Genomic DNA, 18,139 nt, shown 5'->3' with positions numbered 1-18,139 from the left:
TGATGCCAAGATAGTTCGCTTCAGTAAAGAGTTAAAGGGTTGATTCCTAGTGAACGGCAGTAGCGCAGTTTTCGATGGATTAATAGTGAGCCCATTTCTTCATTATATGAAGGGTCTGTTGCACGCGGTTAGAAATGGGTTTCAATCAGAATATAGTAGACTGTTATCCACGATACTGTTGTCTACGGATTCAGTTTCTCGTAAAGGGTATTTTAAAAAACAACTCCGATAATGGGTTTATCATTCAGAAGAAATTGTTTCTTACTTGACTCTTTGTCCTATTCTTGGGGAAGCACAGTGTTTCAATTATGGAAATACCTATACTGTGTTTATTTTTTATGCATATTTTTAATTAAAAGACATAGTTTGTAATAATAATTTGTGTAAATTTTTTTTTTAACTGTTTTATAGTCGATCTTTAACTTCCGGGCGACGCTATGACTACTAACACGCCGGTCAGCTTCGACTATGTCAGTATCGACATTTCCTTTAATATGAAAAATGCCTTAACGGAATCGACGAAACCAAAATTGCACGTGATTTGCTGTTACAATATTGGCTTGCATTTTTGCCTTTATCAAAGAAAAACGGTAAAATGTGGCGAATTTTCTCTTTGTTCACTTCCACTGTTAACACTCTGTAATTCACAATTGAGCGGAATAAACAAAAAATAGCAAACAATTTTTTTTAGAGTGAAATGTCACCTTGACAACGAGCATAAACTTTAAATTGTTTGATCGATACTTTTTCCCCAAACCCTTTATTGGATGTTCGGTCCCACTCCACCATGTATTTGTGGTGTTTGCCTTGATGTTTTTCCACAAATAGAGGGGCCAACAGCGGACTCCGAATGGTACATATTTTTTTTTTTATGAGGAGTTTTTTCAAAGAAGTAATACACTTGATAATTTTCCTATGGCCAGTGAAGGGGCGATTCTTTCTAATCTTTTTCTCTTATTTCGTGTTTTGTGCCCGGGTTTTCTTGACTTGAATTTTCGTTCTATAGTCGGTAAGAATTTTGTTCATTTGGCTAGGTTACATTAGGTTGGTCTGTACGACCAACTCACTTAGGCCTTACAGGTCCGTTGTGATAAGATTATGTGACATGAGAACTTCATTCCCACCGGACATTTGGCTAAATAATTATAGTTTGTATCTGCCATTGCTGGCGATTCACTGAAAAATTTACATAAAATAATTACAAAACTTCTTCAAAATTTTGAAACTCTTCTTAGCTAATTCCACTTTGTTTGTTTATCGACCAAAAACCAAAGCAAAATTCAGTTGGTTACCACTTCTTAAACAATCAGAAGCCATTTCATTATACGTTTCGGTTGTAAAGCTCCATTCCTGCCATGAAGCACACATGAAAATTAATTGCTACTTTCCTCGCAGCGCATTTTTTTTATTCCGGCGTGTGTGCACTTGTGTTTGTGCAGCAGGTGCGTATGTGTAATGACTCAGAAAGTACACATAAATTTTGTATGGCGCAAAAGCTAAAAACAATCAAAATTAGTATCCAGTTTTTGTAAGCAAAGGAGTGATGAGGCCTCTGGGGGGTTTGAAGCAACATTAAGCAGCGCATTATTCAAATTATCCTGCTTTAAAATTTATTATGCTTCAATTAGTTTGCAAATGCGGGGCAACCAGTGCTTGAACTGTAGTGCTTACCTGAAAAGGCGTTAAAAATGTTGCCGCTTATTTATGTACAGGTAGCTATAGGAGTATTCGCTTACTACTTAGTGGCAAAATGATACCTAGCTAGACAGTATAATTATAAGTCAGTTGAGTGGACTGGATGCGAAATTCTCTAAAGTCAAGGAAGAAAGTTAGAAGAAACCCTAATAAACTTTTAACACAATATAGAACTTCATGAGTAAGTTGCCTGACATGACGGCATTTGAAATCTAATATGGCAACACAACAACAAAATATAAAGGATCTTTCAAAGGCCGCACCCAGATGTTGTTTTAAAATATTAAAATATGTAAAAAATTTAGATTCCTTCAAGTTTGACTACTTTTATTCAAATACGTCTCTTAACAACTATATGTGAAAAATGGCATCACTCGAATGTTCACCACGCACATCTACAGGGAAAATCCGCCAAACAGTCGACTCATGAATGCCTAATTTTTGAGAATCGACGACGTCCAAATATCGAGGTTGAAGATTGTTCAGCAACACTTTGCGCTACAGTAGCAATATTCTCAGCAGAACGTCCTGTTTTTTGGTCTATCAGTCTTTTTTATATCTTCGACAGAATCAGTTTCTTGATATTTGTTCACCAACCTTTGATTTTTTGACTCATTCGGACGATTATTTCCACCAATAAAATCAAAAATTTTGCGCTATGTTGTTCTTAAAATTACAAGTGTCACAATTAAGACCATTTGCTCTCATACTATTTAATTGAAAGTTTTTTGCATTTGGGCATGAGTGAAAATTTCCACTGAGCTTTGCCCTTTGGTACAAAAACCAAAAAAAAAAAACGAAATCAAACAAAATAATGCGGCTCTTTCCACTAAGCTGTCAAAGGACATAATGAGAACAATAAAGGTACCACAACAAAAAATATGATTACTCCTTCTACAGTATGAAAATTTCGTTGTTGAAGATGTATCGACCCATAAAAAATTTGTAAGATGAGCTGCAGCGGTGCTTGACAGTAAGCGAAAATGTTTGAACGACGAAAATGGAAGGAATCAAAATTGTTACAAATTGAAAGTGATAGTTTCCAAAACTTGACCAACATTACGCCGTCTAGAATTAGTGCATTTCTAAAAGCGAAAGGTGACTGCACGAAAAAATTATTTCGACTTCGTACTAAATAATTATCGTTAGACTCTTAAAACCATTCATGATTGAATTTGAGTATAAAATTGTTTTGAATAGAATTTGAATTTAAATATAACTGAGTATTATTGGAGGACATCTACGTACGAGCATACGTATGGGTTGGCTACTAAGTAATTGCGGATTTCACTCATAGATGGCTTCAGTTCAATTTTTAGGATGGCAGACGCAGTATTATTTGATAGTTGGAAATTCAGCTGTCAATCAGTAAGAGCAAGTTTTTTGATCGGTTGCGTAGTTTTCTTTTCGCGTTCGTTGAGAAATCGAAAATCAAAAAGAACATTTTCGTCATATTTTGCTCTTTTATTTCCGCAAAGGAAAAACCGCATCGCAAGCTCATAAAAAGTTATGTGCTGTTTATGATAACGAAGCCTTGAACGAACGGCAGTGTCAAAATTGGTTTGCCAAATTTCGTTCTGATGCTTTTTCACTCAAAGAAGAAAAACGCTCTGGTCGTCCAGCTGAAGTTGATGTCGCCCTAATCAAAGCAATAATCGATTCGGATCGTCACAGTACAACACTTGAGATTGCAGAGAAGCTTCATGTATCACATACATGCATTGAAAATCACTTAAAACAACTTGGCTATATTCAAAAATCTGATACATGGTTTCCTCAGGAACTGAAAGAAACGCATTTAACGCAACGCATTAACAGCTGCGATTTGCTAAAGAAACGTAATAAAAACTATCCATTTTTAAAACAACTGATAACTGGCGACGAAAAATGGTGTGTTTACAACAATATCAAGCGGAAAAGATCGTGGAGCAGGCCAGGTGAACCAACTCAAACAACATCAAAAGCTGATATTCATCAAGGGAAGATTTTGTTATCAGTTTGGTGAGATTATAAAGGAAATGTCTACTTTGAACTCTTACCATCCAACCGAACGATCAATTCTGATGTCTACATTGAACAACTAACGAAATTAGACAATGCAGTTCAAGAAAAGCGACCCGAATTGACAAATCGAAAAAGTATTGTATTCCATCATGACAATGCAGGGACACAAACAACTTTGGTCGCCCGGCAAAAATTATTGGAGCCTGGTTGGGACGTTTTGCCACATCCTCCATATAGTCCTGACCTTCCACCATCTGATTACTTTTTGTTTCGATTTTTACAAAACTCCATGAATGGTAAACATTTCAATAATGATGGTGAAGCCAAGTCGTACCTAATTCAGTTTTTTGCTATTAAAAACCAGAAGATTTATGAACGTGGCTAAAGGAAAGATGGCAAAAGGTCATTGATCAAAACGGGCAATATATGGCAGAATAAAGTTATTTAGTTCCATGAAAAAATTGTTCTTAATTTTCTAAAAAAAATCCGCAAATACTTAGTTGCCAACCAATACAATACCATATAAGTCTTAATACCCTAGGGTACTATTGTACTAAATAACTGTGAGTGCCCCTCGTACACATCCGACAAACACGACAATAGTAATCACCTAAAAATTCATAGTTTTGTTTCTGATCAAATTTGGTGAAGATGTGTTACTACAGAAGATTATGAATTATGCAAAGTGAGTAAATGTTAAGCGGCTGCTGAGATTAGGGGTTTAAATTTCTAATTTTTTGCGGGGAATTTTTCCTTCGAATTGTGAGATAAATGATTTTTTGTGTGAAAGAAAGCAAAAAAAATGTTTTCTAAGGTTCATTTTCAGTACTTTCCAATGAAAACTGTAAAAAAAGTTTACATTTAAAAAATTTCAAATTTATTTAAAAAAAAATGTGTATTTACAAAATTGCAATTTTTTTCCTTTTCGTGTTTGACATTTTTTATTCTTTCTCAATAATGCTCAAATGGAAATAATACAAAAATGATAAACAATTGAATTTTTTTAATTTTTGGTAAAAAATTTTATTTAATTTTTTTTTTATTTTATGCTAAGTTTCCTTTTTTCATTATACAGTTCATTTATAAAAATATATTTAAAAATGGAACCTTTACTATCTATAACTATTTATTAAGAAAAATAAATTCCGGATTCCGTGATGAAATATTAAAATATATTAATACAATTCGATTCAATTTTTTGATAAAAGCTTTTTCTTCGTTTTGATAAAAAAACCATTAAAATTAAAAAAAAATGTAATCATTTGTGGTAAAAAAATTAATTACCACATTTGGTAACAGAAATTATGAAAATTTTTAAATTGATAAAAAAAATTTTATAATTTTTGGTTAAGGGGACAGATACCTGTAAACGGCCATATTTTACCTGATTTTCATTAAAATTATTTAAAATGAAGAAGTCAGTATGTTTTTTTAAATTGGCATACAGCTTACTTATACATTAATATAATAAAAATTTTTATTTTTTATTTTAATCATTTAAAATGGTGGATGTACACTCAATTCTTCCAGGAAGTTCGCAGTGAGGCTTCTCAATCGGCGGGCATTGTAGCATCGATGTCAGTGACCTAAATACAAAAAACCAAAAATTGTTTTTGTCTATCAATTATATAAATCATCATATTTATATGAATTAAGAAAAATGGGGGAAAAAATCGCGGAATAAAATGCTTAAAAAAAATTAATTTTGGGGCGAATTTTCCTACTATTTTTGCTTCAAAAAAATTATAAACTCACACAAAACTTGTAAATTCACATAGAAAGTAATATCATAAAAAAGATGTGTGCAAATTTTCAGGGAGATCGGTCAATAACTTTTCGAGTTATCGTGTACGCCAATTCGGAAAATATATTGTAGTTTTGAGAAAAACGCGTCTAAAGTTTGAATACAACGTAACTATACCTCTCCCAGCGGTCGAACGCAAAGAATAGAGTCGTCACGGTTGACGATCTATATTATAAGAAATACTTAAGTTTACGTTTTAACAATTTTTTGACATATTCTTAAAGGATTATATTAACATTTTGTGAAAAAAAAGATTTTTTTTTTGAAATTTTACAGCTCTCTTAATTAATTTTACAGGTCCGCTTAAAAAATTAATTACCACATGCGAACAACTCTTTTTATAGTTTTCGAATTTATCGATTTGTCTTATTTTTTTCCTTGCCATAAATATTATTTATAAAAATAAATTTTTCAAATGGAGATTTTTCTTTGAAATGGTATGTAACTTGCTATAGAAAGACAAAAATTCATGATTTCACAATGAAATATTTAAAAAAATAATATTCCAAACATTGGTTGGTACAAAAAATGTAATCATTATATTTTTTTAAATTTGAACATTAAGTTTTTTTTGTTTTCCAATTCTACTCAAATGAAAGGATGGCATTTTTCCCTCGAATTATAAAAAAATTGTATTTTAATATTAATATTTTTTTTATTTTTGTGAAAAACTCGATTGTAATCTATTGTGTTTTTCTTACATTCGATTGTAATCTTTTTTTCCTTTTTTTTAAACAAATTTTAAATTTATTTAGTTACTTAATCTCTAAAAATAAAAGGTCTTCATTGGTAAAAAATTCGTTCGTATCGGAAATTATTTATTTTGTCGTTGAAAAAATGTTTATTTTAAATTATTTTAGTAAAAAACGTGATTACCATTTATGTTTAATTTCTTCTTTGTGATTTTTCTTTTTTGTTTAATTTCTACATCTTCGATTTGTTATTTTCATTCTCATTATTATTAATATTATTGTTTTTGGTACCTGCAGTATATTTTAGAAAATTAATTTTACAAAAGGAGTTTTTCGTTTACATTTACTTAACTTTTTATAGAGTGACCAAATTTCATAATAAAATGCAATATGTGAAATATGAAATTCGAGCCTTTTTTTATAGGAATTTTTTTTGGTTGTTAAAAAAAACTTATCACATTTTTTTAAATACTAACATTTTTCGTACCTTTTTCACCACGAAATGATGCAAAAATAATAAAAAAATGTCTAAATATCTCAATTTTTTTAAAATGAATTAATTAATTAAATGAAAGCAATGGCATTTTTCCCTCCAGATGATACAAAAGTGATAAAAAATGTTTAATTTAAATTTTAAATTTCTTTGAAATTTTTGTAAAAAATTCAATTGTATTCAAAGAGTCTCTTTGTCGTATTAAACATTTTTATTTTAATCTCTTTGCTAAAAAACAATGTGATAACCAATGTTTTTTTTGTAATTTCTACAAATAAAATTTTTTTGTTTAATTATTAAAGTTTTTTGGTAAAACAATTGATTTGGATTATTTTCTGTCTTCCTTTTAAATTTCGACTTTTCGATTTTTTTTATTTTTGTTACCTTTATACGCAAATATGGAAAAAAATAAATACTCGGGCAAATTTTTTTCTTCTGTTTGATTTGACTTGCTCCTTGCTTTCAACTATGGTCAAATGTATGCTTTTTTACCCTGTTTACTCCTCTCGGGAGCATAGGGCCTCGACAAGACTCTTTCATCGTGCACGGTTCTGGGCTGTTGGTTTTGCGTCGTCCCATGTGATATCGGAATCTGTTAGTTCGCGCAACATCGACCTTTTCCAAATGTTCTTTGGCCGACCGCGACCTCTGCTCTCTTGCAGGTTCCAGTCCAGCACCATCCTCGTGATGCTATCTTGTGGTTTAATCAATGTGTGATAGCCACTTTTTGGCTTTGATTTGCTTAAGAAAAATTTTTAATATTTTTGTTTTGGTAAAAAATTTCATTAAAATTGTTTCTTAACTTTTTTTTTAAATACTAACATTTTCGGTTTTTTTATTAAGCTTGGGGGTTTTTCTGTTAAAATGATAATACACTTTTTATAAAGGAGATCATTTTCTGAAATAATTTTAATCTTGAGTACAATTCTCCTGCACAATGCAATCGATTCACTAACATTTGCTTAAAAAACCAAGTGGTGGGTGGTACATTTACCGTACTGGAAATTATTTAATTTTATGAACTTCAAAAAATTATGTATGACCTGTGTAGTCAAATCGTAAATATTTATTGAAAATCCTTTGTATACTTAAATCTAATTTTCTATACTCCTCCTCTAGGTCAACTTCCTACGCGAACATCTCTTTGAAACCGAACTCGTCATACAAACCGGCATCGGCCGTTACACCTGGCTGTCGTTTAATATTGTAAAATATTGCGAATCTGTTAACGTTTTGATACGTAAACTTACTTCTATCGTATCGCAAATCAATTTTATACGTTTGGATGTAAAAAGTCGAATAAATCGCATTAAGCATTTCAATCTTTTTGATATACACGACCGCACCGGCATCGACCCCACGCCCAAAACGCCGGCTTTGCAATTTACTGCTGAATCGAATGCGTCAGTAACGCAACAAGAATCAGCACTTAGTGCCCAATCGGATGATCCAAGTACGCGCCCTGTTCCGTCAGTCAAGCTCGTACACTTAAAAGAAGAGGAGGCCGAACTGACACAACAAGAAAGAGAGTGCGGCAAGGATATGTATCATTTTCAAGGATACTATGAGAAGTTGGAGCAATCGCGCAATGAAAAATGTGCACACATGCAGAAGATATATGACTCGATTGGGCCGGTGCTGGTGAAGTTGGAGAGTCTGGTGTTGGGCACTTTCACTGGACGCTCGGAGGAGATGCGCGGTTACTATACTTATTGGGAACAGATAACCTACCAGTGCATCTTGGAGTGAGTGAAACCGGACGTGCTCGGGACACCGGAAATACTCTTTATGTTGTGTTGTGTATTTTGTTATTCTTCTTCATTTACAGCAACGCCTATAAAAATCTGAAATGCTTCATTGAACGTTTACTAAGTGATGTGCCCATGTTCGAAGTGAATGCCGTAATGATGATGTCCGAAATTATGCTGGAGCCAAGCGCTTCGGAGATGCAGAACATAATGCTGCAAGCGGCTAAAGATTATCTAGAAAGGTAAACAAATTTTATAATAAAAATATTTCACTTTTGTAATATTTCCAATAATTCCAAGGATCCACATCTACACGCGATGGATGGATGGCACATGCCTGCCTTGTGCGCCAATTAATGACGAATACGGCGATAAGTACATCTTCACATTCTACGAAGATGTCATCCAGGTAAGCTGATGCAAAGTGCACTCTCAGGAGTTTACAACATCCTTTTGCTAATAAATCGAAAAAAATCTAAAAAATCTAAAGGTACGCGACATCAGCCATTTGGCCGTGCGCGTTCATGAGGTTGCCAACGCTTTGGTGTACGAGTGCAAAGTCGTTATTTCCAAGTAAGTGGAGACTATTTACTACATTCGCTCTTGAATTCCACGAAATCAATCTTAACGCTCTTGTCGTCTATAACTCTCACGCTCACTCTTACTCTCTTTTTGTTCTACTTACAGATTTAGGCAATACTACTACTTGTGGGCCTTCGATAAATATACCATAGCTGAGAAATTTATTAATCGTGGCATGCCACTTGTGGCACTTGATGAGAAATTTACATTTTTTTACAATATCATTGAGCAGATACAAAGGATGCCTCCCTATTGGAATGTCAAAAGTATTCGCATCAATTTGAGGAAGCTTATGGACAGCATATCTCAGCATGCCCAGCAATGGCGTGCAATACTTGGCGAGTTGCTGGCCAATAGAGCATCAGAAAATATTTTGAATTTGCGAAATGAAATCAAAGTAAGTAACTGGTGATTGTTGATGGGGCAGGAAGGCCACCGAAGCTGCAAATAATGGTCAGTACAGTTGTTATATAAGTATATGTATGTGTGTGTGTGTACTTATATTGTGTGCACGCTTATGTGAGCTATGAAAACCAGAAATGCAAACTTCAAATGCCTCGTACTAGTATTTTAATCCATATGTTTGGGTGTGTGCGCCCAAAAAGCTATTCAAAAAATTCAATGTAGGCAAATTCCCAGCACCCATGGCGTGCAAAAAATGTGAGCGAAACGAGTTTGCCTGCGTTTTATGAAATTGTTTTCGGGTTACTGAATTAATAATCGCAAAAAATTTTCTATTCGAGTTAGGCTCAAAATGAAATAGTTTGGCTGAGCTTCGTTCTTTGCCCTTGCTAGCAGACAAATGTGTGTTATCAAGTGGAAAGTCGCCCAAATCTTTGTTTCTTATGTCACTTGTAGTGTAAAAAATAATTATTTCAATTAGTTTGGAAACTATCTTACATGAAGATGATTTCAAAGAAATTACTTAGAAGTTTTAAGATATCACGAAAGCCGCACCATTTAGAAACAGGCATGACATCAAATTCGGGGAGTGTCAGTATTTTTTCTCAAAAATGTTGCAAACTTAAAGTTTTCCGCGAAATAAATAAAATCTCAACTAAATCCTCCAATGACACTACCAAGCACATATCTTTTCACTGCGGTTGATCTTGGATTTGCCGAAAACCTTCAGCTTCAAGCATGTAATCAGCATAGTCCATTGCATATGCAACATTCGAACGGAACTTCAACGTCCTCAAAGCTCTTTCGCTAAAGAGTAGGTTAATGAAAGCAAAACGCATAAGTAAATTGTGAGAACAAAACCTTCCTAACGTCTTTTCACGTAGCTCACTACTGCAATATTTCATGTAACTAACCTCTTTTGTTCGTTCACAACACATGAACCAGCAAGCGGAGCTAATGAATTTGAATTTGCTGCCTTCTTCTCTTCTTAATTGGCGCGATAACGCGATTTGGCCGAGTTTCTTTCTCGTGCTAACCGGCGCCAGTTGGACACACCAAGTGAAACAAAGTCCTTCTCCACCTGTTCTTTCCAATACAGGAGAAGCCTTCCTCCTCCTCAGCTAAAGCCAGCTGGTACCGCATAGAATACTTTCAGAGCCGGAGCCTTTGTATCCACTCGGACGACATGACCCAACCAGCGTAGCCACTGGATCTTTATTCGCTGCGCTATGTCTATGTCGTCATAAAGCTCATACAGCTCATCGTTCCATCGCCTGCGATATTCGCCGTTGCCAACGTGCAAAGGTCCAAAAATCTTAAACTGAATTTTTCTCTCAAACACTCCAAGCGTCGCTTTATCGGATGTTGTCATCGTCCACGCTTCTGCGTCATACGTTAGGACGGGCATGATGAGAGCCTTTTAGAGTGCTAGTTTTGTTCATCGAGAGAGGACTTTACTACTCATTTGCCTACTTAGTCCAAAGTAGCATTTGTTGGCAAGAGAGATTCTGCGTTGGATTCGCTGCCTTAAGAGTACCTTTATCTTCATAAAACTTTTACAAATCATTACGTTAGCCTAGAACCAAGAACCTCTATGTGAGTGGCGATCTACAATTATTGTTAAGAACAACCTTTTCTTTACTGTTACTTTCGCAAGCCCTAAATACATGGTGAATAAATAACTTACTGGTGAGATCTCAAGCTACACTGCTAGCTACACTCAAGCTACCTCACGGTTCTTACTCCTATTCGAAGTTTTAAAATTATAAAAAAAACTTCCATCGGCCGCCGAACAGCTTAACGAGGGTTTTTCACGTCTTAAAGATGTGCATAAAGTTTGCTGCGCAACTGTAACATATACCACCAGCCACAAACTGCCAACCAGCAATTAATTTGGTTCCATTTTTTGTCATGTTAAGCTCCTCCTCCTATTTGTGGTGTGCGCCATGATGTTTTCCACAAATACAGCGACCTACTGTTTCATGTTGCCGCTGGTTGGCTTTTTATGAGCAGCTTTTTCATTAGACAAATCCACTCGGCGGTCTGTCTTTGTCTGCCGAGTACAGCATACCCGGATATTTTTCGTTGCCTGCCTGAGATGCGACCTCAGTTAAACCGCAGTTAACTTAAAAAGCTAACATAGAAGCTTTAATACTATTATAAAGCCAATTGGTTTGTATGGATTCTTTGTCTGGTGAAACTCACGGAAAAAGATGAATTCGGTGAAGAAGCCGGAGAGAGTTCAAAGGTCTGCTCAGTGGGCCGCTTCGAACTACCTTTAATCTAGCGCTTAGTGCAATGCCAAATGTTGTACCTGTAGATAGCACAGGCAAAGCTGCCATGTACGTACCGCATTCAGACTGAGAGGCTCGGGCTACAAACTTGATGTCAATATATACACTCAAATATCTTTAGAAACTTTGGGTTCGCCCGCTTGGTGACTGATCAGTGCACACCCTCGCTTAATAATAAATGTTACGAAAGTAAATAATAGGACTATGAATAAGTTCGTTTCGGTTTTACAACAGATGGCGTAACTTGATTATTATTCCATCGATCCACATTTCCAAACATTCATTGGAGAGCTACTGTCGTAAGGCACAAACGTTAGTATAAGTTTTTTATTTGAAGCGTAAACAACAATATTTTTACCACACTTGAAAATGTCGAATTTCGTGCCAAATAATGTGTTTTTGCGGGGAATTCTTCTTCATTATTTTAATATGAAGAAAAAAGCAGCCGAAAGTCATCGTATCTTGGTGGAAGTTTATGGTGAGCATGCTCTATCTGAGCGAACGTGCCAGAAGTGGTTTGCACGCTTTAAAAGTGGTGATTTTGGCTTGGAAGACGAAGAACGCGAGGGTGCGCCGCCAAAGTTCATGGATACCGAATTGGAGGAATTGCTCGATCAAGATCCGGCTCAAACGCAAGAAGAGGTTGCAAAAACTTTGGGAGTTGATCAATCAACCATTTCCAAACGTTTAAAAGCCATGGGAATGATCCGAAAGGTAGGCCATTGGGTGCCGTATGAATTGAAGCCAAGAGACGTTGAACGCCGTTTTATGGCATGCGAACAACTGCTTCAACGGCACAAAAGAAAGGGTTTTTTGCATCGAATTGTGACTGGCGATGAAAAGTGGGTCCATTACGACAATCCAAAACGTCGGGCAACGTATGGATACCCTGGCCATGCTTCAACATCGACGTCGGCGCAGAATATTCATGGCCTGAAGGTTATGCTGTGTATCTGGTGGGACCAGCTGGGTGTTGTGTATTATGAGCTACTGAAACCGAATGAAACGATTACGGGGGATGTCTACCGACGACAATTGATGCGTTTGAGCCGAGCACTGCGAGAAAAACGGCCGCAATACGCCGATAGACACGACAAAGTTATTTTGCAACATGACAATGCTCGGCCACATGTTGCACAAGTGGTCAAAACATACTTAGAAACGCTCAAATGGGATGTCCTACCCCACCCGCCGTATAGTCCAGACCTTGCGCCATCCGATTACTATCTCTTCCGATCGATGCAACATGGCAATCCATGGATCGATTCGTGGATTGCGGCAAAACCGACCGAATTTTTCACAAAGGGAATCCGTGAATTGCCAGAAAGATGGGAAAAAGTAGTAGTAAGCGATGGACAATATTTTGAATATTAAATTTGTAACCATTTTACGTCAATAAAGTTTCAAATTTCGAAAAAAAACCGCACGAACTTATTCATAGTCCTATTATCTAATTATGCAGAGCCCTGGACTCGATGTTTGTGCACTCGGAACTAGTTGAGGAATGCATTTTCGTTCGCATTCGAATTATTTGATAGGAGGCTCGTTTGGGTACCTGGTCATAGCGGCATTGCTGGAAACTGCGCGGTGGAAGAGCTGGCTAGCCATAGGATCTGTGAGGTACTTTCCCCTTAAAATGAGAGGCTTGGGATCCCGTTGAATACCTGCGGTCTGCTCCACCGTAATTCAGTCATTATTCGGTCATCATATACCAGATTTCGAGTTAGGATAGAGTTAAAGGAGGTTAGGACTACTCTTTTTAGCAGCTCCGTTAAGCTATCGAGCTCAATTAAACTAAGAAAAATGCATATGAAAAAAATGTGTGTTCTTTTAATATTTATTTGGTGTGAGGCTGAATACGTAAGCTGATTTGACAGTTTGAGTGAAGAGTTTTTAGGCCTTACGTAACTTAAGTTAAATTTACGTCTAGAGTAATTGCACTACAGGCTGTTGCTTTAGGCACAGCACCAGCAAATTTCCAATGCTTTCGCTAATTTTTCTACAGCATTTTAAACTCTGGTTCACAGTAATTTTCAATTAATTGCATAACTAACTTTTCTCCGTAAGTTTGTGTGCGACGGAGACACCGGCCGTTAACTGGCAGTTAAAGCAGCAATATTTTTCCCCCTAAGAAATTATGTGGATCCACAGTCTTAGATTAGTTTTGATACATTCGCTGGGTTATCCGATCGCTGGATCAGAGTTTTTTCTTACTCTTGAGGGTAGAAAACAATTCCTCAGCTTACAGAATATGGCGAAGCTGTCATTTTTTCTAAAAGTGATCGAATATGGCCGATTAAGATTTAGATATCAATAATAAAATGCGGGCATGTATTAAAATTCGGAGGTTAGATATCATTTTACAGGAAAAAATTACGTAATCACAAGCAATAAATTCAAGAAAAAATCAAGAAATTCAATGAAAAGATTATGTGCGACCACTTCTATTGTTAGAGCCATGTTTTCTATAAAATGCTGTCAGATTTACAGTCTGACTAATGAAAGCGTGACAGTCTTAACTTGGACTCTATTTGACCAATTGGATCCGAACAAACCGCTTTGTATTGGTTACACTAACACCCCTTTTCCATAAAACTGATTCAGCCTGACCCAACGAGAAGCTCTAACAAATCAATGATCTTCAGATTTTGCTTTGGAGAGGTATATTTTTTGGACCTTGTCCGAAAGAGTCGCCAACATTTTTAATTTCGATATTTTCATCCATTTATGAACTTCTTCAAATATTTTGTGTGTACATAGGAACATTGCTTCATATCGTTTTTCATGCGGGAACTCATATTTAAATTAAATAAAATTTAAAATTTTTTTATAACGGATCTCTAAGATCTCTTAGACAGACTGGACTTGTATTTCAAACTCAAAAATCGTAGTCTCTGATATATTTATGCTGGACATCATACAGCGACTCTCTTCGATTTCTTCCGCAGGGATTTAGGTGACACGTACATTAAGAGGCAGTTCACTTAAAAATTATCTAATATTCAGTTTCCCTTCCCAAATCCTGCAGGAGCTCCGTTTCAATTTGGATAAGACGACCAAAGAACTGGCTGACTTCAAATTGGTCATGCAAACAATCTCTACAATTCAAACGAAAACGCTAAGCTATGAACACCGAATCCATGAGCTACAGGAAACCTTTACTGTGCTGGCAGAGCACAACATCAAGGTAAGTTGTGAGGGTGGTCTAGCACTTGAATATGTGTATTATGTATGTGTGTACACTACTTATTTGGTAAACTCACACTCTCTGTAAATAGAGCAAACGAAAATTATTTTATATAATATAAATATATGTAAGTGTGTAGTATAGGGTGACTCAAATGTTTTCTTGTCTTTGTTTACGGGTCTAAAGCATTCTTCTGGCAATTTTGAATAAAAAATTCCGGCAATAACTCTAAAACTCTAAGCAAATAGCTCAATCTAACAGGTCTAAAATGGATTTTGAGTGTGCTCATTTTTAATTCTAGTTACTAATACCTATCAAATATTTTTGTGTTTTATTTGTTTTATTTTTGTTTTTTTTTTTTTTGAAGAAAATATTTGTATGTTTGTATGCAGTTTTTGGGTACGAGAAACTTATTTTTCATATTTATTTTGCTCAAACACCTCCGCTGGAGAGCATATCATCAGATAAGTTAAGTTATATTAGTCAGGTTGCTTGTCATTTCGTAGCCCTAAGGCCCATTGTGATACCTGCATTTGATCTATATCCCCTAACAAAGTTGATTAAGCCACTTAGATCTTTTTAAGGGGTTAGGGTCAGAAAAAATTATAATTTTCAATATTTTTTTTGCTAGTCAGCTACTTTATTTCACAAAAATAAAAACGTAGCATTAAGATATAATGTTTGAACTTGACTTAAGCAAAATTTCAAAAAAAAAAATTTATAATTGTAAAAGTCATCACCCGTTTCTGCAGAAGTCCCTTGCGGTGATCATCACAAGTCCTTGGAGATTCAAGTAAAATCAATCAGACAAGAGAAATTAGTTTTATTAATAGATAATCTTGTGCCTGATAAAAGCTTTTTTTAATATTTAAAAATATGCAAATGTAAAATCGATTCTTTTGAATGGCTGTGAAACCTGGCCCATGACAGCCTTGCTCGCAAAAAGCTGCACGTTTTTGTCATCCTGAAATAAAGCAGAGGAAGTAAAGGTGGATTGGCCGTACTCTTCGAAAGTATCCCACAGAAATATTCAGGCAAGCACTCGATTGGAACCCGCAAAGCAGTGGAGAAAAAGGACGCCTCAGATGCACTTGGAAAAGAAGTCTCAAAAATGAACTTATGGCTGCATGGAAATCTTTTAAAGAAGTCAAAGTCATCGCGAAGGATCGCGACCGTTGGAAGCGTTTTGTAGAGACCCTATGGCCCATCATGGAGAACAAGAATTAAGAGAGAGTAAGACCCCGTTTATACATGGAAAAATTTATTGCATCAAGTCGTTATTTGTGATGCCCGTGCTCTGGAAACGTCTTTTGGGTTCTCGTTCTTCTCAATGTTGTTTTTGACTGCAGACATAACTGCAAGGAGAGTTCAGAGAGTTAAAGCAACAAAATGAATGAATATCTCTTGAAATATCGTTTGCAGCATTGAAAATAATGAGTAATACAAGTTTTGTGAGGCCTCTGTACTCACTAGCGTCGAATCTTACTCGATTACTTTGTTGCAAATTTTTCGTCAAGTTAGCAAAGCCTTGAAATAGCGAGCAGAAAAGTGGTGAATCGACGGGACCTAATGACAAATATGTTTAGTGAGATAAAGTGAATAAAACTCTTTCGCACTTAGCTTTTGTTTTCAGCAGAAACTTTTCAGTTTATCATATAATTTTTATTTTATTTTAAATAACTAAAATAATTGCATTAGTAGCTTTTTTATTTCAAGGTAGGGAAAATCGGTATTTTTTTTTTTTTAAATAGACAAATTGGGTACACTTTGACGTTTTACGGAAGACTTTGAGCAAAATGAACATAATAAAAATAAACTTAATTAAATTTAAATAAAAATAACCATAAAAAAAGTGTTCTTCAAAACAAAAAAACAACTACCATAAAAAAACACGATTGGGGAATAATAATTTAAATTCAAAATAATCAAGTAGCCTCGAAATCCATTTTAGAGCTGCGCTGGCATGCATTTTTTGTTCAGAAATGCCAGTAAAAGTACTTCAGTCGCCAAAGCAAAGTAGGTTACATTTTCTAAGAACAAATTGACCCCACTTAGAGTGGGTGTGAATATGTATGCTTGACTATAGTAAATTAACATATTCCGCAATTAAGTTAAAAACTAAACGAATTACGAATGCTATTTTAATAATCTGCACGCACTGGTGACTCAACGACCAACCCACCAGCACTCCGCAGCTCCAATTCTGCTGTGATCAAAGAGTTGGCGACAATTTAGATGCATTTCTCAAAAGACTCAACAACCAGTGCAAACATTAAATTAACCCTTTAAGTACACCGCACTTGCGTAGAGAATTCATATATCGTCACAGGCGAGTTAAGAGCCAAAGCGGACTATGTAGCTTTCCTAGGCGAAAGCATAGTTAAATGCTGTTGAGAACAAAAGCATTTAAATTTAAGTAAAACAAAAATGTATGTGGCAGCATGTGTGCCAACAAACGCCCACACATACCCAAAAGCATGCCAAAAGAGGGCGGGAGGACTGGGCTACTACGGCTGGAAGACTACGTACACGCCCGCTATTAACTGGTATTTGCGGCAGTGCAGCAGCCTGGTTGAATTCTAACTAAACTCAAATACAAAAGATGCACTTTGTTTGTGTAGCTACACACATATTCGCATACCCTTGCATTCATATGTATGTATATGTAGGGAGTGCACACTCTGGCACTGACCAAAAATAAAGATCTGCTAGTCTCTATTCTTAGCCAACAACAAGTGATGCTGTTAAAATTATTCCTTTTTTATACGGACACATATGTATGTATGTGTGTGTGTATGTATGCACATTTATATCCAAACAAGAATTTTTCGAAAATCCCTCTTAAAGTCGTTCTAATATTTACTTGTACTCGTACAATGCAGCCAGTGCCAGTAGCCACAAGCAGTAGCCGGCAATCGCCGCTCCAACTGGCCACCGACCAGTGGCTACCTCAAATTTACATATCCAGCGACTGGCAGCACACATGCCGCTATTTGCATATCTATATAAGTATGTGTGTGTATGCGTGTGAATTTGCGTAAATACCCCTGCAGGAAAATGCACATCACTTTTAGGGCGCTTCTTCAAACTATCACTATTTCGCAAAACAAAAAAGCAAAAACAAATATCAATGACAGAAAAGTTCTTATGCTATTTAGCGATTTAAAGTTAGTTTACAAACACTCAGCTTTATATGGAGGCATCTTGCAACCGCAGCGACCGAAAAACAAAGCATAAA

At 35.7% G+C, this 18,139-nt stretch overlaps 1 protein-coding gene across 1 annotated transcript in view; it reads left to right on the top strand.

Annotated features, from left to right (window-relative positions):
• The window catches only part of LOC128854832 (dynein axonemal heavy chain 10), a 286,044-nt gene that overhangs the window by 30,344 nt on the left and 237,561 nt on the right, over window positions 1–18,139 (top strand). Inside the window, exons 9-15 of the mRNA XM_054089249.1 lie at window positions 7,808–8,141; window positions 8,184–8,433; window positions 8,517–8,678; window positions 8,737–8,845; window positions 8,927–9,009; window positions 9,124–9,415; window positions 14,743–14,901. Of these exons, the coding sequence (XP_053945224.1) occupies window positions 7,808–8,141; window positions 8,184–8,433; window positions 8,517–8,678; window positions 8,737–8,845; window positions 8,927–9,009; window positions 9,124–9,415; window positions 14,743–14,901 (1,389 nt within the window). The remainder of the gene's footprint in view (window positions 1–7,807; window positions 8,142–8,183; window positions 8,434–8,516; window positions 8,679–8,736; window positions 8,846–8,926; window positions 9,010–9,123; window positions 9,416–14,742; window positions 14,902–18,139) is intronic.

This window comes from Anastrepha ludens, chromosome 2 (assembly GCF_028408465.1).
Source record: "Anastrepha ludens isolate Willacy chromosome 2, idAnaLude1.1, whole genome shotgun sequence".
Classification (NCBI taxonomy): Eukaryota; Metazoa; Arthropoda; class Insecta; order Diptera; family Tephritidae; genus Anastrepha; species Anastrepha ludens.
Note: the sequence above shows the minus strand (reverse complement) of the source record. Positions and strands in the feature narration are given on the sequence as shown.